The sequence below is a fragment of the Schizophyllum commune genome (assembly GCF_000143185.2).
Source record: "Schizophyllum commune H4-8 unplaced genomic scaffold SCHCOscaffold_14, whole genome shotgun sequence".
Lineage (NCBI taxonomy): Eukaryota > Fungi > Basidiomycota > Agaricomycetes > Agaricales > Schizophyllaceae > Schizophyllum > Schizophyllum commune.
The window spans coordinates 286,538-302,200 of NW_026089551.1; the positions used below are offsets into that span (position 1 = coordinate 286,538).

The 15,663-nt window shown below is 59.4% G+C and overlaps 8 protein-coding genes across 8 annotated transcripts; 5 read left to right on the forward strand and 3 right to left on the reverse strand.

Annotated features, from left to right (window-relative positions):
- Nucleotides 1–353: 353 nt before the first annotated feature.
- SCHCODRAFT_02519217 (uncharacterized protein) lies at nt 354–2,097 on the forward strand (the record flags this gene model as incomplete). Its single annotated transcript, XM_003027034.2, has 7 exons — nt 354–719; nt 773–884; nt 944–1,130; nt 1,179–1,260; nt 1,323–1,499; nt 1,550–1,724; nt 1,778–2,097. The coding sequence occupies 7 exons, from the start codon at nt 354–356 to the stop codon at nt 2,095–2,097; spliced, it is 1,419 nt and encodes a 472-aa protein (XP_003027080.2).
- Nucleotides 2,098–2,769: 672 nt separating this feature from the next.
- Nucleotides 2,770–4,077, reverse strand: SCHCODRAFT_01106673 (uncharacterized protein; the record flags this gene model as incomplete). Its single annotated transcript, XM_003027212.2, has 5 exons — nt 2,770–3,123; nt 3,174–3,325; nt 3,373–3,427; nt 3,479–3,597; nt 4,056–4,077. The coding sequence occupies 5 exons, from the start codon at nt 4,075–4,077 to the stop codon at nt 2,770–2,772; spliced, it is 702 nt and encodes a 233-aa protein (XP_003027258.1).
- A 325-nt stretch (nt 4,078–4,402) lies between these two features.
- On the forward strand, nt 4,403–5,193 carry SCHCODRAFT_02642715 (uncharacterized protein). The gene has a single exon (XM_050346290.1). It carries the CDS (start codon nt 4,579–4,581, stop codon nt 4,864–4,866), a length of 288 nt encoding a protein of 95 aa, XP_050197395.1. The 5' UTR covers nt 4,403–4,578; the 3' UTR covers nt 4,867–5,193.
- A 1,911-nt stretch (nt 5,194–7,104) lies between these two features.
- SCHCODRAFT_01106491 (uncharacterized protein) lies at nt 7,105–8,625 on the forward strand (the record flags this gene model as incomplete). Its single annotated transcript, XM_003027035.2, has 9 exons — nt 7,105–7,158; nt 7,249–7,299; nt 7,349–7,443; nt 7,499–7,542; nt 7,805–7,869; nt 7,919–7,975; nt 8,087–8,128; nt 8,172–8,408; nt 8,464–8,625. The coding sequence occupies 9 exons, from the start codon at nt 7,105–7,107 to the stop codon at nt 8,623–8,625; spliced, it is 807 nt and encodes a 268-aa protein (XP_003027081.1).
- SCHCODRAFT_02107437 (uncharacterized protein) lies at nt 8,489–9,771 on the forward strand. The gene is made up of 3 exons (XM_050341820.1): nt 8,489–8,772; nt 8,833–9,255; nt 9,310–9,771. The coding sequence occupies exons 1-3, from the start codon at nt 8,759–8,761 to the stop codon at nt 9,569–9,571; spliced, it is 699 nt and encodes a 232-aa protein (XP_050197396.1). The 5' UTR covers nt 8,489–8,758; the 3' UTR covers nt 9,572–9,771.
- A 207-nt stretch (nt 9,772–9,978) lies between these two features.
- SCHCODRAFT_02107420 (uncharacterized protein) lies at nt 9,979–10,794 on the reverse strand. Its single transcript, XM_050341819.1, has one exon. The coding sequence runs from the start codon at nt 10,667–10,669 to the stop codon at nt 10,169–10,171; it is 501 nt and encodes a 166-aa protein (XP_050197397.1). The 5' UTR covers nt 10,670–10,794; the 3' UTR covers nt 9,979–10,168.
- A 193-nt stretch (nt 10,795–10,987) lies between these two features.
- On the forward strand, nt 10,988–13,922 carry SCHCODRAFT_01193256 (P-loop containing nucleoside triphosphate hydrolase protein). Its single transcript, XM_003027036.2, has 9 exons — nt 10,988–11,430; nt 11,484–11,595; nt 11,655–11,841; nt 11,890–11,971; nt 12,034–12,210; nt 12,260–12,434; nt 12,485–13,176; nt 13,232–13,352; nt 13,403–13,922. Exons 1-9 carry the CDS (start codon nt 11,044–11,046, stop codon nt 13,540–13,542), a joined length of 2,073 nt encoding a protein of 690 aa, XP_003027082.1. The 5' UTR covers nt 10,988–11,043; the 3' UTR covers nt 13,543–13,922.
- On the reverse strand, nt 13,301–15,605 carry SCHCODRAFT_02592414 (uncharacterized protein). Its single transcript, XM_050343992.1, has 6 exons — nt 15,376–15,605; nt 15,250–15,321; nt 14,931–15,202; nt 14,347–14,875; nt 14,138–14,297; nt 13,301–14,083 (listed from the first exon to the last, which is right to left on the reverse strand). Exons 1-6 carry the CDS (start codon nt 15,598–15,600, stop codon nt 13,764–13,766), a joined length of 1,578 nt encoding a protein of 525 aa, XP_050197398.1. The 5' UTR covers nt 15,601–15,605; the 3' UTR covers nt 13,301–13,763.
- Between the last annotated feature and the right edge of the window lie 58 nt (nt 15,606–15,663).

Genomic DNA, 15,663 nt, shown 5'->3' on the forward strand with positions numbered 1-15,663 from the left:
ACACGCCGATATCTTGAGCGAAAGTCGCAATCGCCACAAATTCGATGAAGACTGAATCACGTGCGAGCGCTAAAGTTGAAAGTTCGTGCCATAATGCACCGTATCGCATCGTACAATAGCAGGAGAATCTCACTTGCTTACAATCTGCGTGGATGCTATCGTAGAAGTGCTTTATGCCACTTGAGAGGTCATATTCTGGGTTGCACATAGTGAGCGCTGTGGCGTGGGGTTTGCTGACGTCAGCCATGTACCTCCGCACGCGTTGAGCCTGCTGATATATCCTTGCGCCTTCGGCGCCTACTTCATGCTCATGCATTGACTGACTGCCCTTTTCCTGGACCACCACTTTTGCGATGTCCTTACTGAGGGCGGGACTCAGAAGTCTGCCCGCCATCCGCGCGTCAACCTTCAGATGTGCGCATCGAGCACCGCGCGCGTTCCTCTCCTTCCCCAAGCCTAGGAGGTATCAGCATCTTGCAGATAAACAGCCTCCGTCCTCAGGAAAGCCAGCGCCAACCCCTGCCGCACCGGAGGTTGCGAAAGCGCCGGTCCCTGCCGCCAAACCAACTCCGCATCGCAGCGACGATGTCTCCGCTGCCGAGCAGAGAAGAACGGACTGGAAGATCGTCAAGCAGCTCGTCCAGCACGTCTGGCCGAAGGGGGACTGGAAGACGCGAGGGATCGTGGTCCTGGGCTTTGGCCTGCTCATCGGCGGCAAGGTGCGTCCTCGACGACATCGCGTCAGACGCCCTCTGCTGACTCCATCCCCCAGCTCCTCAACGTGCAAGTCCCCCTCATCTTCAAGGACATCGTGGACACCCTCAACGTCGACCTCCCCGTGGAGACTACCGTCTGGGCCGTTGCGGGCACCCTCATAGTCGGCTGTGAGCCCATCGCGCGTACCGCCGCAAGCACGCCACCGATCACTGACTTTGTCACCCAGATGGCGCGGCGCGCATCGGCGCGAACGTCTTCGGCGAGCTGCTGAATGCCGTTTTCGCGCACATCGGGCAGCGCGCGGTGCGCAAGCTCGCGCGGGAGACGTTCGAGCACCTGCTCAATATGGACATGCGCTTCCACCTCGCGCGGCAGACGGGCGGGCTCACGCGCGCCATCGACCGTGGGACGAAGTGAGAGGACCGCGATGGTGCGACTGGGACGGTACTGACGCGTCGCAGGGGCATCACCTTCCTGCTGCAGGCGATCCTATTCCGTATAGCGCCGACAGCTCTCGAGATCTCCATGGTGTGCGGTATACTGGTGAGTAGCGACTCATTCCTCACCCCTCGTCGACCTCAATAGTGATTGAAGCACCATCCCAGACCTACAAGTTTGGCTGGGACTTCGCCATAATCACGGCAGCTGCCTTGGGCGCTTATACTTGGTTCACGATTCGGACGACTTCTTGGAGGACGCGGTTCCGCCGAGATGCGAACAAGGCGGACAACAAGGCCGCCTCCGTCGCTGTGGACTCGCTGATCAACTACGAAGCCGTCAAGGTAGACTGGGTTCGTGTTGATGGCAGACCCGCGCTGACATAGGACTTCAGAACTTCAACAACGAGAAGCACGAAGTCGCAATGTACGACAAGCATCTGGCGGACTACGAAAAGTCGTCGATCAAGATTACGACGTCCCTCGCCTTCCTGAACTCGGGCCAGAACGTCATCTTCTCCGGCGCGCTGACCATGGCAATGTGGCTCGCCGCGGATGGTGTCCTCAGCCGTATGTCCTCTGCCTCACCCTGACTGCCCTCTCTGACGCCCCACCCCCCGCAGACCAAATGACCGTCGGTGACCTCGTCATGGTCAACCAGCTCATCTACCAGCTTTCCCTCCCGCTCAACTTCCTCGGCACCATCTACCGCGAGATGCGCCAGAACCTCCTCGACATGGAGGTCCTCTTCCGCCTCCGCGAGGATCACCCGCCGCCGCCCGCCAACCCCAACGCGAAACCCTTGCACCTAACCAAAGGTGAAATCCGCTTCGACAACGTGCACTTCGCGTACGACCCCGCAAGGCCTATCTTCCGCGGCCTCTCCTTCACGATCCCGGGCGGGAAGAAGGTCGCGTTCGTCGGGCCGTCCGGCTGGGTTTGATCACACGCGCTTCGCATTGCCCTACCCTACGGCACTACCCGACCCCCTCCCGCCCTCCTCGAGCCCGTTCGGCAATCCCCGAAAACACCGTTTTTTCGCGCGGGCCAGAGGTCCATCCCCCCTCTGCGCGCCAGCGCACTCCCGCGAGCGCAGCGAGCGGTTAAGCTCTGGGGTTTTGACGCTGCGACGGGGCTGGATCCGCTCTGGTGAGTAACCCTCCCCCCTCCTTCTCCCTCCCCTTCCTCTCCTCCTTTCCCTTCCCCTCCCTCCCCCTCTCCTCCCCCCTTCCCTCCCTCCCGAGCCCCGTGCGTGGGGTGGGAGCGAGAGCAGGCAGGAGGCGAGGGGGAGGAAGCGGAAGGGCGAGGAGGCGAGGCAGGGTGGGCTGCGGGCAGATTAGCTTCTGTGCTCGCGAAGGCGTGGTCACTTACCGAACCATTCCAGAGGGGGCGCGATGCGCGAGCTTATTGCTGCACGAGTGCACCGCCGATCTGCCCTCGACAGGCGCGAGAGGCGGTAATTACGGCGTGTTTGTGGGCTGCTCATCTCGTTGATGGGGTTCGCCTCGGCATGTCCTTGAGGTTGTGACGGCGACACGGTGAGTTTGCTCCTGTAAACAAGTTAGCTAACGCGATTGACAGCTTGAAGGTGTAAGTACCTGGGTGAGCCGCTCGGTTAGACTTTTGCATGCGTGAACGCGGGCTCCCCCGCCGTCGGGTTGGGAAGGGCGGAGCGAAGGTGCGATGGACGAGGTGGAGGTGGCGGCCCCTCCTCAAGATGCTCGTGCAGTCCTCGGAGGTGTTGCATGGGGTTTGGGAGGCTGCGGTGGCTGGCATTGAACGAGGTGGGGGTGGGGAGGTCGTGCGGCGGCTGGGAAGTCGTAGTGAGCGCGGAGACATCGACTTGAGCCCGGAGAGGTCGTACTGAACTCGGGAAAGTTGTCGGGGACTTGGAGAGATCGCCGGGGGCTCTGGGAGGTTGTCGGGGACTCGGGGAGGTCACCGTGAGTTCGGGGATGTTGCAGCCGGGCTGGTAAAGCGGGGATCAGCTCAAGGGCATCGTGATGAGCTTAGGCTCACCTTCGCTGCCCTCTCGCTTGTCGGACGGCGCGCACTCGGCCTCGCGGCGGTCCGGACTCGGACGCGTCCCCTGGTGAGCTCGAACTCACCACGCGACGCGTCTGCGCTCGGGCTTCCGCGACTTCGAGCGCGCGATGACCTGATCTTCAGGTCTGTTCTCGTCGACGTTGCGCTCGCCTCAAGCTTGCGACTCGACGACCTCGGATCTCGTCATTGAGGTTGCTGAAAGCGGTGCCCATGCCCGACCATGCTGTCTATCGGACAGTTAGCGTGGCTCGCTCGCAGGGACTCGACACGCACCTTACGTCGCTGATCCCCAGATCGTCCGCCGCGTTGCGGGAATTCGGCCCGCCGCAGTCGTGCGAGCTTGAGCTGCCGAGCTCAGCCATGGAGTTGACCGATTCCGCGGAGTACAGAGTGTAGTCTATACGATTTGTGAGTAAATAGAAATTCAATTGTTTGATAGACTACACATCTTGTGCTCGGGGTCATTGAGGTTGCTGAAGGCGCTGTCATTGTCCACCGAGCATGTGTGAGACTATTGTGAGCTCATCGTGTCTGTCATAGGTTGCCGTCCTTCACTCGCACGGGGAAAAGCGCCACATTTATGTGGCAATCAGCGTGTGCTGCTTCACAGGTGAGTAAGCACGCACCGTGGTCCCATCTGACTCTGTTAGGCTCCTCGCTGTCCTCTCCGGCTCGCCACCGGCTTTGTGCTCATCCTGCTCGCTCGCTCGTCCTCGCCATCCTCGTCCCTGGTCCGCTCTTGCCCTATGCTTCCTCGGGGTCAGTGCTCGCAGGCACTCTGTGCTTGTGAGCACAAAGGTGTCGTCCTTGTCCTCTTGCTGAACTTGCCCAAAGGCAGATGCTGACTATGCTTACAGGTTGTTGTCGAGAGTGCCATGGATGAGCAAAGCGTAGTAGAGGGTAGAAAGAAGCAGAGATGGTGAGTACGGAGGTGGACGGAGGTAGGAAGCAGGTAGACGGAGGACAGAAAGTAAAATGACGGAGGTGACAATGTGACAAAACATATGGCAAGTGCCGTGATCCCTGTCAGTGGCGCAGGACCCTGAGAAAGAACCCATCAACTCAGCATTTGTGTCCGCCTACAGGACCTTCCTGTTCGGGCGCTCTACGCCGTGGGGCGCTCGGCTGAATTTTCCAGCGGTGGAGTTTCTTACAGCAAGCTCGAGTATGTAGGCTGCTCGCAGAGACTCGAGACTCGTAACTCATGGAAGAACATGTGATCCAGATATCCAGTAGTGTTACAGAGTATTGCCCTGTAGTCTACAAAGTGTAGAAGCGTATTGGAGAGTAGGATGCGAGTCTGTTGAGCTTTGACGAACGATGAGGATGAGCTCAGCTGATGAGCAACTCGTGAGCCATAAGAAAGGCAGATACGAAGATGAAGCCTGTGTGGATCATGCGTCTGTGGCTAGAGAAGCATAGCAGACAGCATACTGGACACCCTGAATCCATCCCCGAAGGTGCGGCGTCGCGCACGACGGTCAGAAGCAAGACGCTCATCGCGTTGGCGGCGACATCAGCAGCCACCGGGAGCCGCGCCGGTGAGCCGCTGCGTTCGAATCCGGCGCGGGACGTCAGACACGACTCTTGCCTCATGCGTCCACCACCATCCCCCGGCCACCTACGACACCAACACCCTAGATACGCATACATACCACTCCTATGACCATATCGACACCCATCCGTACCAGATACACCATGAGATCAGCAAAATCCACCGACTCGCGCAGTTTCCCTCGCGTTGAGATGAGATCAGATAAGCCACCGCAGGGACGAAGACCGCACCGCGAGAGGAAGACAAGCCAGGGACCAGAATGAGGAAGGTACAAGCAGGTACTCACCCTCACAGAAGTCACAAAGACTTTGCCCCGAGCTGGTGTCATAGACCCCAGCGGCCTAGGTACCGAGCCGGCGGGAATCAGACGTGCGGGTCGGAAGTGCCAATGTTGGCCTGCCGCCTGAGCAGCACTCCTGACCTGTAAGGAACGTGAGTAAAGCTTAATGTGACTGTGATGAGGGTCAGACGAGTCCTGACTTCGAACGAGGGAACGGAACCAGCTCAGCAGCGCGTGAGTTCCCCGTTCGGCTCACGGCAGACCGCTTCGCAGTCTCACCGTGGCGCGCGCCCTGAGGTCGACGGTAAGTAATCCCGTCCATAGAAGCATCGTCCCCGCTATTGCCGAGCGCCCTAGGACAATGGGATGTACGCTTTATTGACATGCAGCCAGATTCCGCCCCGACACCATTCTTCCACCGCTCGACTATAACATTTGAGCTCCAAATCAAAGAGACACGGAGCTTCGGGGAAACACACATCGGCGGAACTTTGATGCAGGTAAGCGGCTCCAGCTGAACTTTGGAATTCGAGCTAATGCCGCAAAATAGCGTACTTTGCACCATGCCTGTATTATTGCACGGCGCACGTCGTTCACATTGAGTCGACGAGTAGCTTAGGTACACCGGACGCCTCAGCGGCCCGTGAGACAAAGTCGGCCGGGCTTTTCGCGCTCGTTCTCGCGGGTGGCTGAAAGCCTGCCTTATGCGGCAAACTCACTTTCGACCGTCACGACGCTGCCTAACGTTTCTGTTCACCGTCTCTCAAAAACAAGAGGCGCACACCATGTGAGTGGGGACGATATGGCGACCTTTCTCAAGAGGTCTGGCACCCTGCCTCGCCAGTCATCTCTCGTAAATCGCGTTATACGCCGGGTGACGCGCTCCCGACTTTGCTGGGCAGCACCGCATTCACCTCGGCGTCTGAGGGCTCGAGTTCACCCAGCCCCTATCCACTCAACTCGGACGATTAACCCCCCTGTCGTCCTTCCCCTCCCCAACATCCGGATACTTTGTTTGCTACCTCCGCTCCTACCGCCTTGCCTCGCCTCAGAACTTCCACTGGCGCGGAGCCGTTTTCTAAGCATCGATCACTCAGGGTCTGATCATGTGTAATGATCGAAACACGGCGACTCCTGAGCGCGGACTCCTGGATTTCGAAGAGAAGCTCGGAATATGGGCCGCTGGGGCTGAGCAGGACAAGGGCGAGGCGGCAAGGAATATCCGGCTGACAATGGAGCGAAACTGCTTAGCGCGGCGGTGGGGCATCAAGGGGAAAGCCCGGCGAGGATGACAGAGTCCGTGCGCCCCTCGGATTGGTATAAAGAGCGTGGTGAGTCGATTGCATTCCTCACTTCCCCTCCCTCCTCTGCCTCCATCTCCTCTCTTCTACTGTACTCTCTCCTTCCTTCACTACTCAACCTCTCTCCTCACTCTCACTACTTTCTCGTCTTATGCGCTCCTTCTGATTCTCTTGACGAAGCGCATGTCCACGACTTTACCGGGTCTGCATTGCATCGCCCTTGAGTCACTATTTCGTTTCGTCGTCTCTCAGCGTTGCTTCATTCTCAATAACGGCTTCGTAATGGGTGCTCTATATTCTATTCTCCTGGTTTTACGCTCTAGTCGAGCGACCCCACTGGCACAGGTAAGAGGGCATTCTCGAATCGCAACCCTCTGCTGATCCTGATATTCCTAGCATTCGGCTTGAGTTCCTAACGCTGCAAGGTAGCCCGCGCTTCCCTACGCTACCACCGAGCGCCTTGCTGACCTGTCCTTGTACAGGGACCCCCGAGAGATAGTATTTGAGCGCTTCACAGTATTGTAAGTTTGTTCACTTTCTCTGCTTTCTGGCTCGCTGCTGACGGTTGACCTCTCCATCGACAACCTCCTCAATATGTTTCTCCCTCATTTGCATTCTATCCACCTTTTACTGAAGACTTCGAAGACGTCGGCAAGGCGACTACTGGGTCGGTAAGTCAATCGACTCGCTCTGCATTAATCTTGCCCACTCTTGCCACCCGCTTCCTTCCCCCGACGACGCAAGCCTATCGTATATCACTGCCTACTGATGCGCTTTACCTCGTCGACCAACAAGCCAGCGATGGCCGCCGTCACGCATTCCGTAAGTCTATTCAGTTCGTCACCACACGTGTCACTACTAACCTCTCTTACTTCCCACCACCACCACGCCCGCAATTTCGCCAGTGCGCAGACGGGCGACGCTGGCTTGGCTACTTATGCTCGCTCGTTCGCTGTTTCAGAGGTAAGTCTATGTCTGTGCAGTCCTTCGTCTCGTCCTTACTGATTTGCAGGACGAACCGACGTCGTCGAGTGCGCAGCGCATCGACGTCTTTTGGGCGACTGCTCCGGCGATGGGATTGACTGGAGGAGAGCTCGATGATCACAGGTGCGTCGACATCAAGCCTCACGATAGTTCATTTACTGACCCGATCTTTGCCTAGATCTGCGTCTACCCAGCAATCCTACGCGATCGTCAAGAGCCCGCGTGCGCGGCCGTTGAAATCCTCCACCCATTGAAGATGACCCTTCACCCCAACCCCTCCACGGATGCCGCTGAAGCAGTGGTCACGAAGCATGCGAGAGGCGCTCGCTGCAAGTGCGATGCGACGACGGGATATACAGCCTTATCCGTCGATTTTGCATGACCCCAGACCGCCGGAGGCCTGCGCGGGTTTCCTAAGGTGAGGAATATGTCTCCCCTTACCATCCCAATCTTTGGCTGACAGCGCGTGTGTGCACATAAACAGATCTCAGACGCGCAGGCCAGGAAACTCAACTCGACATTCTTAACCAGGTTCTCGGGGTCATTGGGGTACGAGTAAAGTAAAGCTACGAGGATCGCTTACTGACTCTTTATTCAGCGGCAATTCGCGACCCCCTCAAACCACCGGAGGCATGCGCGGGGCCCCTGGGATGAGGTATGTGATTTCACAGTACGTACTTCCCTCTGTCGGTTGAGACGTCGCTAACCGCTTCATGTCCACCTTCAGGTTCTGGACGCCCTCAAAGACCATCACGGTGCTCTATAGGGCACCCTTGACCTACCTGGTCAGGTTCTCGGGGTCATTGAGGTGAGTTTGTGCTCCTTAAATCGGGCGAGTATGCGCCTCCTAGAATGGGGAGAGACCACGCCCGCTTGAACCAGGCGAGGCCACGCCCCCTCAACTCGAGGATTTCGCTCGAATTTCCACCTCATTCAGGAATCGCCGACTGACGCACTATACAGCGTTTTTGTGTAACCCCCGAACCGCCGGAGGCATGCGCGCGGTCCCACGGATGAGGGATGCGGCTATTGGGGAACGCGCGGCTTCAAAGGAACGCGCGGCTTCTGAGGAACGAGCGGCTGTCGAGGTACGTGCCGTTCTCGCAAGGTGGGGCTCTTGCTGACCGCTTCGTGGTGCTGTAGATGACGAGGGCGAGTGCACGCGCACGGGGCGACAGGCGCTCGCGGCCGCGAAGAGGCGCGAGCACGCGGAGAGTTGTTGCGAAAACGCCGCCGACGGATCGGGGAACGCTGTCGATGCGAAACTATGCCATGCGTGAGAGGGATTTTTTGAGGAGTGGATAGTGTCGGTAGACGCTCGTGGGATGCGGGGACGAGCACCGGAAGGCCACGGTAGATGCGAGGAGTCGGGGAAACGTCGCCGGCGCGATGGGGAGCGAGGGCGCGTTTCCGGCGCAAGTGAGATGCTCGCGAAGGCATGGAATGGAGGCAGTAAGCATCGTCCACGTCGTCCGTACGCGTCGCAACTGACCTTGACTCGCTGGCTCCCAGCCCACGCACCTCCCTATCCGGACTCTGCGGGAACGGCGTCGTGATAGGGGGACCATACCGCACGCGCTTTCACCCCCATTCAAGTTGTCCCCACGTCTGGAGAAGGGGGAGACTATGCTGGCGCGCACGCACCCTCACGCCGGATGCCCCCGCCTCCCCGCTCTCACGCCGGCCGTCCCCACGCCCTCGTCACGAACGCCGTCTTCACGACAGGGAAGACTATGCCCCCCGCTTACCCGCCCCCACGAACGAAGGAGGGGGAGACTATGCCGGTATGCGGCGCGGCGCGTCGTTAACCCTAATCCCGCTCTCGCGCTTTCTGACGTGGGAGGTGTACAACGAGTTGAGCCAGATGTTAGCAACCTGTAAGCGATGTCCTCGACCCTCCCACCCTCCCCCTTCGACGTGGGGGCGACGAACAAGGTGCGCTTTGTCTTCCTACTTATGACCTTCGTCTCGATGCCCATCCCCTCGCAGGTTTTCGACGACGACGTCTTCAGGCGCCCTCTTTCGCGCCGCCCACCCCATGCGCCCCCTTCCGCGCCATCCGAGCCCATCGCACCTTACCACGCCCCACCCACATCGGCCAAGATGTGCTTCGTCAAGACGAGCACTTTACATCATCTCCAGTGAGTCTCCCGCCTATCGCCTCTTCCGTCCCCCACATCTCTCCTTCTCGTCTTGTTCTATACCTCCTTCCCCCCTCCCCCCTTCCTCCTTCTTCCTCTTTGCTCATTAGCTATCTTTCGCATCCCCTCCTTCGCGTCCCTCCCCTCCTCATTTCCCTTCCCCTTCCATTTCGCTTCGCCCCTCCCCTTCGCCTCGCCTCGCCCCCTCCCACCCCCTTCCTTTTGTTCTACCCCCTCGCCTTCGCGTCGCTCCTTCCTTCCCCGCTCCCCTTCGCCTCCCCCCATTCCCTTCGCCTCCCCTTCATTCCCATGTCCTCTACCTCACCTCACCTCGCCTCTTCCTCCCTTCGCCCCTTCTTTCCTTCCAACTCCCCATCTCTCACCGTCTCCCTCCCTTTCGTTCGTTCTCCCCCTCCCCCTCCCGCTCTCCCCCTCCCCTCCCCTCCCCTGCCTCTTTCTCATTCCCCCCCCCCTTCGTTCCCTCCTCGCTTCTTCCTTTTCTCGCACTAATGACACACAGATCACGACGGTGCGAAATCTATCGCGCCACGAAGACGAAGGGGGAGGAGGGGGAGGAGATGCAGGACGAAGGGGGGAGGAGATTAATGATGAAGGGGGACGAGATTCGGGGCGAAGGGGGAGGGGAGAAAGGGGAGCAAGAATCTCCCCGCGTCACGTCTTTCTCCCGCCCCCCATACTCATCTGTCTCACGAAGTCAGGGCGGCTGGGTCCTTTGACAAAGGGAGGTGGGGGAGCGAGGAGTAGGGAGAGGGGGCGGGGAAGGTAGGGAGTGGGGGCGGGGGCGGTACATGTGAAAAGCGAAGGGGAGGTGAGGTGTGGAGCGAGAAGGGGGAGGGGGCCGTAAACATCGAGGGGGAGTTAAGGTGGGGAGGGGAAGGTAGGGGGTGAAGGGGTGGGAGCCGGTCGGGAGCGAGGGAGCGGCAGGGTGGGAGATCCCCTTGCTCCGACGGCAGGAAGCGGTGAGGCGGGTAGTAGTCGGTAGTAGGGCGATAGGTGTAGATAGTATCGTAGGCTAGGCATGCGAATGGAAATTTGTTGAGTTGAAGAGGAATCGAGGGAGGGGGACTTGACGGCGGGGGAGATCGTGCGCGATGGGACGGCGGGCGGAACGCGATCGGCGGTCGTTGTCGCTGTGGCCCACGACGTGTGCTCGTAGCACGGACAACGAAATGGATTCGCATTCTCATTGGATCTACGTAGGTACGCGCTACGACGGGGGCGACGCGCGTCCGCCGCCTGCCATTCGCGTGGTTGCAGGGCAGGCGGCGCGTGTAGGAGGGCGCGTCCGACGCGTCGGTACCGACGGCGTCTCGCTGAGGGGCTGGCGCGTGGATGAAGGAGGAAGTAGCCTGACGTACGACAGCGTCTGCCTTCACGACGGTCCTGGCTGAGCGGGCTCGCAGCGCTGGTCAGACGCACGGACGGCATCTAATCGCGATTAGATAACTCTGCCGAAGCACGTCATCTTTAGTACTCGGCGCATCAATGTCCTTGCGACTTCGGCGCCTACCTCATGCTCATGCTCACCCATTGGCTCTAGCACGACTTGACAAGGACCCCCATGTCCCTTCTCAAGGCAGGCCTCAGGAGCCTGCCAATATCCAGCTCACTGCGCGCGTCGCCGATCCGACGCGCGTGTCAGATACCCCGCGCGTTCCCTCCTCGCCACCGTCCTGATTCTGGGTTCAGGACGTACCAGCATCTTGCTGGGAAGCAGCCACCTCCCGGGGAAAAGACTCCTGCACCAGCGCCGCCATCGGAAGGCGCGAAACCAACGACACCAGTAGCCGTACCCAAACCAGCTCCCGGCGATCATCCTTCAGCGGCTGAGCAGAGAAGGACGGACTGGAAGATCGTCAAGCAGCTCATACAGCACGTATGGCCGAAGGGAGACTGGAAGACGCGAGGGATCGTGGTTCTGGGCTTTGGCTTGCTCATTGGGGGCAAGGTGCGTGCTGACCACTCCGCCTCTGAACCGCCTCTCTGACCTCCCCCGCGCAGCTCCTCAACGTGCAAGTCCCCCTAATCTTCAAGGAGATCGTGGACACCCTCAACGTCGACCTCCCCGTGGAGACCACCGTCTGGGCCGTCGCGGGCACCCTCATAGTCGGCTGTGAGCCCATCGCGCGTACCGCCGCAAGCACGCCACCGATCACTGACTTTGTCACCCAGATGGCGCCGCGCGCATCGGCGCTAACGTCTTTGGCGAGCTGCTGAACGCTGTGTTCGCGCACATCGGGCAGCGCGCGGTGCGCAAGCTCGCGCGGGAGACGTTCGAGCACCTGCTCAATATGGACATGCGCTTTCACCTCGCGCGGCAGACGGGCGGGCTCACGCGCGCCATCGACCGTGGGACGAAGTGAGTGGACCGCGATGGTGCGACCGGGATGGTACTGACGCACGCCAGGGGCATCACCTTCCTGCTGCAGGCGATCCTATTCCGTATAGCACCGACGGCACTCGAGATCTCCATGGTGTGCGGTATACTGGTGAGTAGCAACTCATTCCTCACCCCTCGTCGACCTCAATAGTGATTGAAGCACCATCCCAGACCTACAAGTTCGGCTGGGACTTCGCCATCATCACGGCAGCTGCCTTGGGCGCTTACACCTGGTTCACGATTCGGACGACTTCTTGGAGGACGCGGTTCCGCCGAGACGCGAACAAGGCGGACAACAAGGCCGCCTCCGTCGCCGTGGACTCGCTGATCAACTACGAAGCTGTCAAGGTAGACTGGATTCGTGTCGATGGCAGACCTGCGCTGACATAGAACTCAGAACTTCAACAACGAGAAGCACGAAGTCGCAATGTACGACAAGCATCTGGCGGACTACGAAAAGTCGTCCATCAAGATTACGACGTCCCTCGCCTTCTTGAACTCGGGCCAGAACGTCATCTTCTCCGGCGCGCTGACCATGGCAATGTGGCTCGCCGCGGATGGTGTCCTCAGCCGTACGTCCCCCTCCCTAACCCCTGACTGCCCCACCTAACACCCCCCGCAGACCAAATGACCGTCGGCGACCTCGTCATGGTCAACCAGCTCATCTACCAGCTCTCCCTCCCGCTCAACTTCCTCGGCACCATCTACCGCGAGATGCGCCAGAACCTCCTCGACATGGAGGTCCTCTTCCGCCTCCGCGAGGACCACCCGCCGCCGCCCGCCAACCCTAACGCGAAGCCGCTGCACCTCACGAAAGGCGAGATCCGCTTCGACAACGTGCACTTCGCGTACGACCCCGCAAGGCCCATCTTCCGCGGGCTCTCCTTCACGATCCCGGGCGGGAAGAAGGTCGCATTCGTCGGGCCGTCCGGCTGCGGGAAGAGCACCATCTTCCGCCTGCTGTACCGGTTCTACGAGCCCGACGCGGGGCGCATCTTCATCGACGGGCAGGAGATCCGGGACGTGCACTTAGACAGCCTAAGGAAAGCGATCGGCGCAGTGCCCCAGGACACGCCCTTGTTCCACGCGGACGTGCTGCACAACGTGCGCTACGGCCGGCTGGACGCGACGGACGAGGAGGTGGTAGAGGCGGCAAGGAAGGCGAACGTGCATGAGCGGATCATGCAGCTGCCGCACGGGTACGCGACGAAGGTCGGCGAGCGCGGGCTGATGATCAGCGGTGGGGAGAAGCAGCGGCTGGCTGTGGCGCGGGTGATGCTGAAGGACCCGCCGATCTTGTTCTTTGACGAGGCAGTGAGTGGGGGGTGTTGTTATCTGGTGCCCATCGTTGTTGCTGATATGACTGCAGACTTCAGCGCTAGACGCACACACGGAGGCAGAGCTAATGCGGAATATCAACAGCACACTGCTTGACAAGACGCGGACGAGCGTGTTCATCGCGCATCGGTTGCGGACAGTCGTCGAGGCTGGTTGGTACCTCTATCCTTTCATTCCAGTCTCCACGCTCATCCCCCACCAGACCTCATCATCGTCTTGAAGGACGGCCAAGTCGTAGAGCAGGGCACGCACGAAGAACTCTTGCGGCGTGGCGGGCTCTACGCGAGCATGTGGCAGCAGCAAGTCTCCGCAGAGCTGTTCGACAACGAGCTACTTCAGTAGCTGACGTGGTACTCCAGTCTAGTCGACGTTCGGACGCATAGAGCGCGACGTGTCGGGACTCTCATCTGCCCTGTATTTCTAGTATGTATACCTATGCTACACGGTGAGGAGTGGCGTAATCTGAGTGGTGGTTGTCCATGATTGCGATGGAGGGGGTGCTATACGAGCAAGTGGAATGACCAGGCGACGGCACGGAGTTACAGCATGCTACACAAAGGAAGCTACAACATGCCGCCGACGACGCCGACAATAGCCTTCGTGCCGATACGAACGTGTCGCTTGTCGCCTTGCCACGGGCCAGCATGCGCACGGAGGTTGCGCACCTCCTCTGCGAGGCGGCGCCGCAGGTCCATGAGCGCATCGGGCTGCCTATTTGGCGCCGACTCTGTTGGCCGCTGGGACGCGCTCGCGTCGCCGTCAGACGGAATGACCATGATAAAAGACAATTCCGTGTCGATGTGGGCCGAGCGGGAGTTGAGGTTTGTGGATCCGAAGAGGGTGAGGACCGGTGGCTCGGTAGGGCTGGGAGATACCCAGATTCCTGTCGCCGTCTTAGGTCGATGTACTAGCTTAACAACCATGCAAGGAGTCGTACCTTTAGCGTGGTATGTCCACCCTTCTCTATGCCATTCGTGGAGCCGGACGTCCGCTTGCCGACCAGCCTGACGAACAGCACGCATGAACCGCTGCTCTAAGAGCGTGTAGCCCTCTGGTATCCGACCCGATATACCCCTCGACCCATAGAATCCGTTTGCCTGAATTGTACTGTCAGAAACCGTCCTGCGCACCCCACGCGGGACCTACTTTTGGACTTGCAGCGATAATGCTGGCGTCGACGTTCTTGCTAGCCAGAATGAGCTCCTGATATGGCCTATACAGACCAAAGTACCCGCTCGTCAAGTCGACAAGCGGCCGCTGGCCTGATTCGCCACCATATGTATGCAGATGCTTGAATAGTAGCGCTAGCGCATTCTCCTCCTCGCGCACGCCAAACTGCCCCGCCTGAATGACAGGGAAGATCAGGACCTGCGGCGTGCTGTCGTCGCTTGCGACCGGTCGGTGACGATATGTCTCTTGAAGGGTCGTCAATGCGAGCTGGGCTTTGTGGTGGATATGGTGAGGGTGCGTGGATGCGTCCGGCCAGAGGAGTGAGTCGCCGATCGAGTGCGGGTGCTCGGAGGTGCGGATAGTAGAGGAGCGCGGCAGGAGCTTGAAGGAGAAGGAGGAGACGGTCTGGAGGAAGTCGAAGCAGTACTCCGCGACGTGCGGCTGGGCGGAGAAGTGGATGTAGCGGTCTTGACGGTTGGTGAAGTAGGACTTGTTCAAATTAGCTCTATAGAACGCGTCGGGTGAGTGGGTTGGAAGCAGTTGGAGGCATGACAACGCACCCGCTAATCATCACGTCGTCGTCTGCGCCGTAGACCTTAGCGTGCCATGTCCCCCATCCTTCGTTGAACCTTGGGGGAACCACCTTAGCGAGTACTCCGCGAAGGTGCGGACTCCTGAAGAGCGATACGTGGACCCTTTCTGGGTACTGCTCTAGCAAAGGTTGAAGGAGCTGTGCAGTTGAAGCTCCTGGGCGCGTCGACCTATTGAGGTCGAGCTGGAGGTAAACGTGAAGTAGAGGTTTCTTGTGCAGCGCATCTTTCAGACTGGCTAGCTAGCAGTTGTTGAGCGTTCAGACAGAGAGCTGGGCAGCACACGCACAAGTTCCTTTTCCTCCGAACCAATGTACAGAGATGAGAGGAAAACGCGTCTCTCCGCGTGTTGGATCATGTTCTGGTCTGACGCGTCAGTAGAAAGCGCATGTTCGCTGATCACGTTCCAGCGCACCAGTAGGAGGGCGTAGAAGTCCTTGGGCTGCGACAGGACCTTGATCTTGCTCGGGGGAACCGCGAATACAGGCTGCTTCTCGCATAGGCGTGTTGCAAAGCCGCTTATGGACGGGTGCAGGGTCGTCGTTGACAACCAACGGCGACATCGAGAAGATATGTCTTGGTGATTTCGCAAGAGCAATTGCGTCCGCCCGATATTCCAGGCGGATAGCAATGCAGACATGGTGGTTCAGAACAAGGGACGTATAAACATGTGATCGTAGCGAACTTGTCTCGAACTTTCATC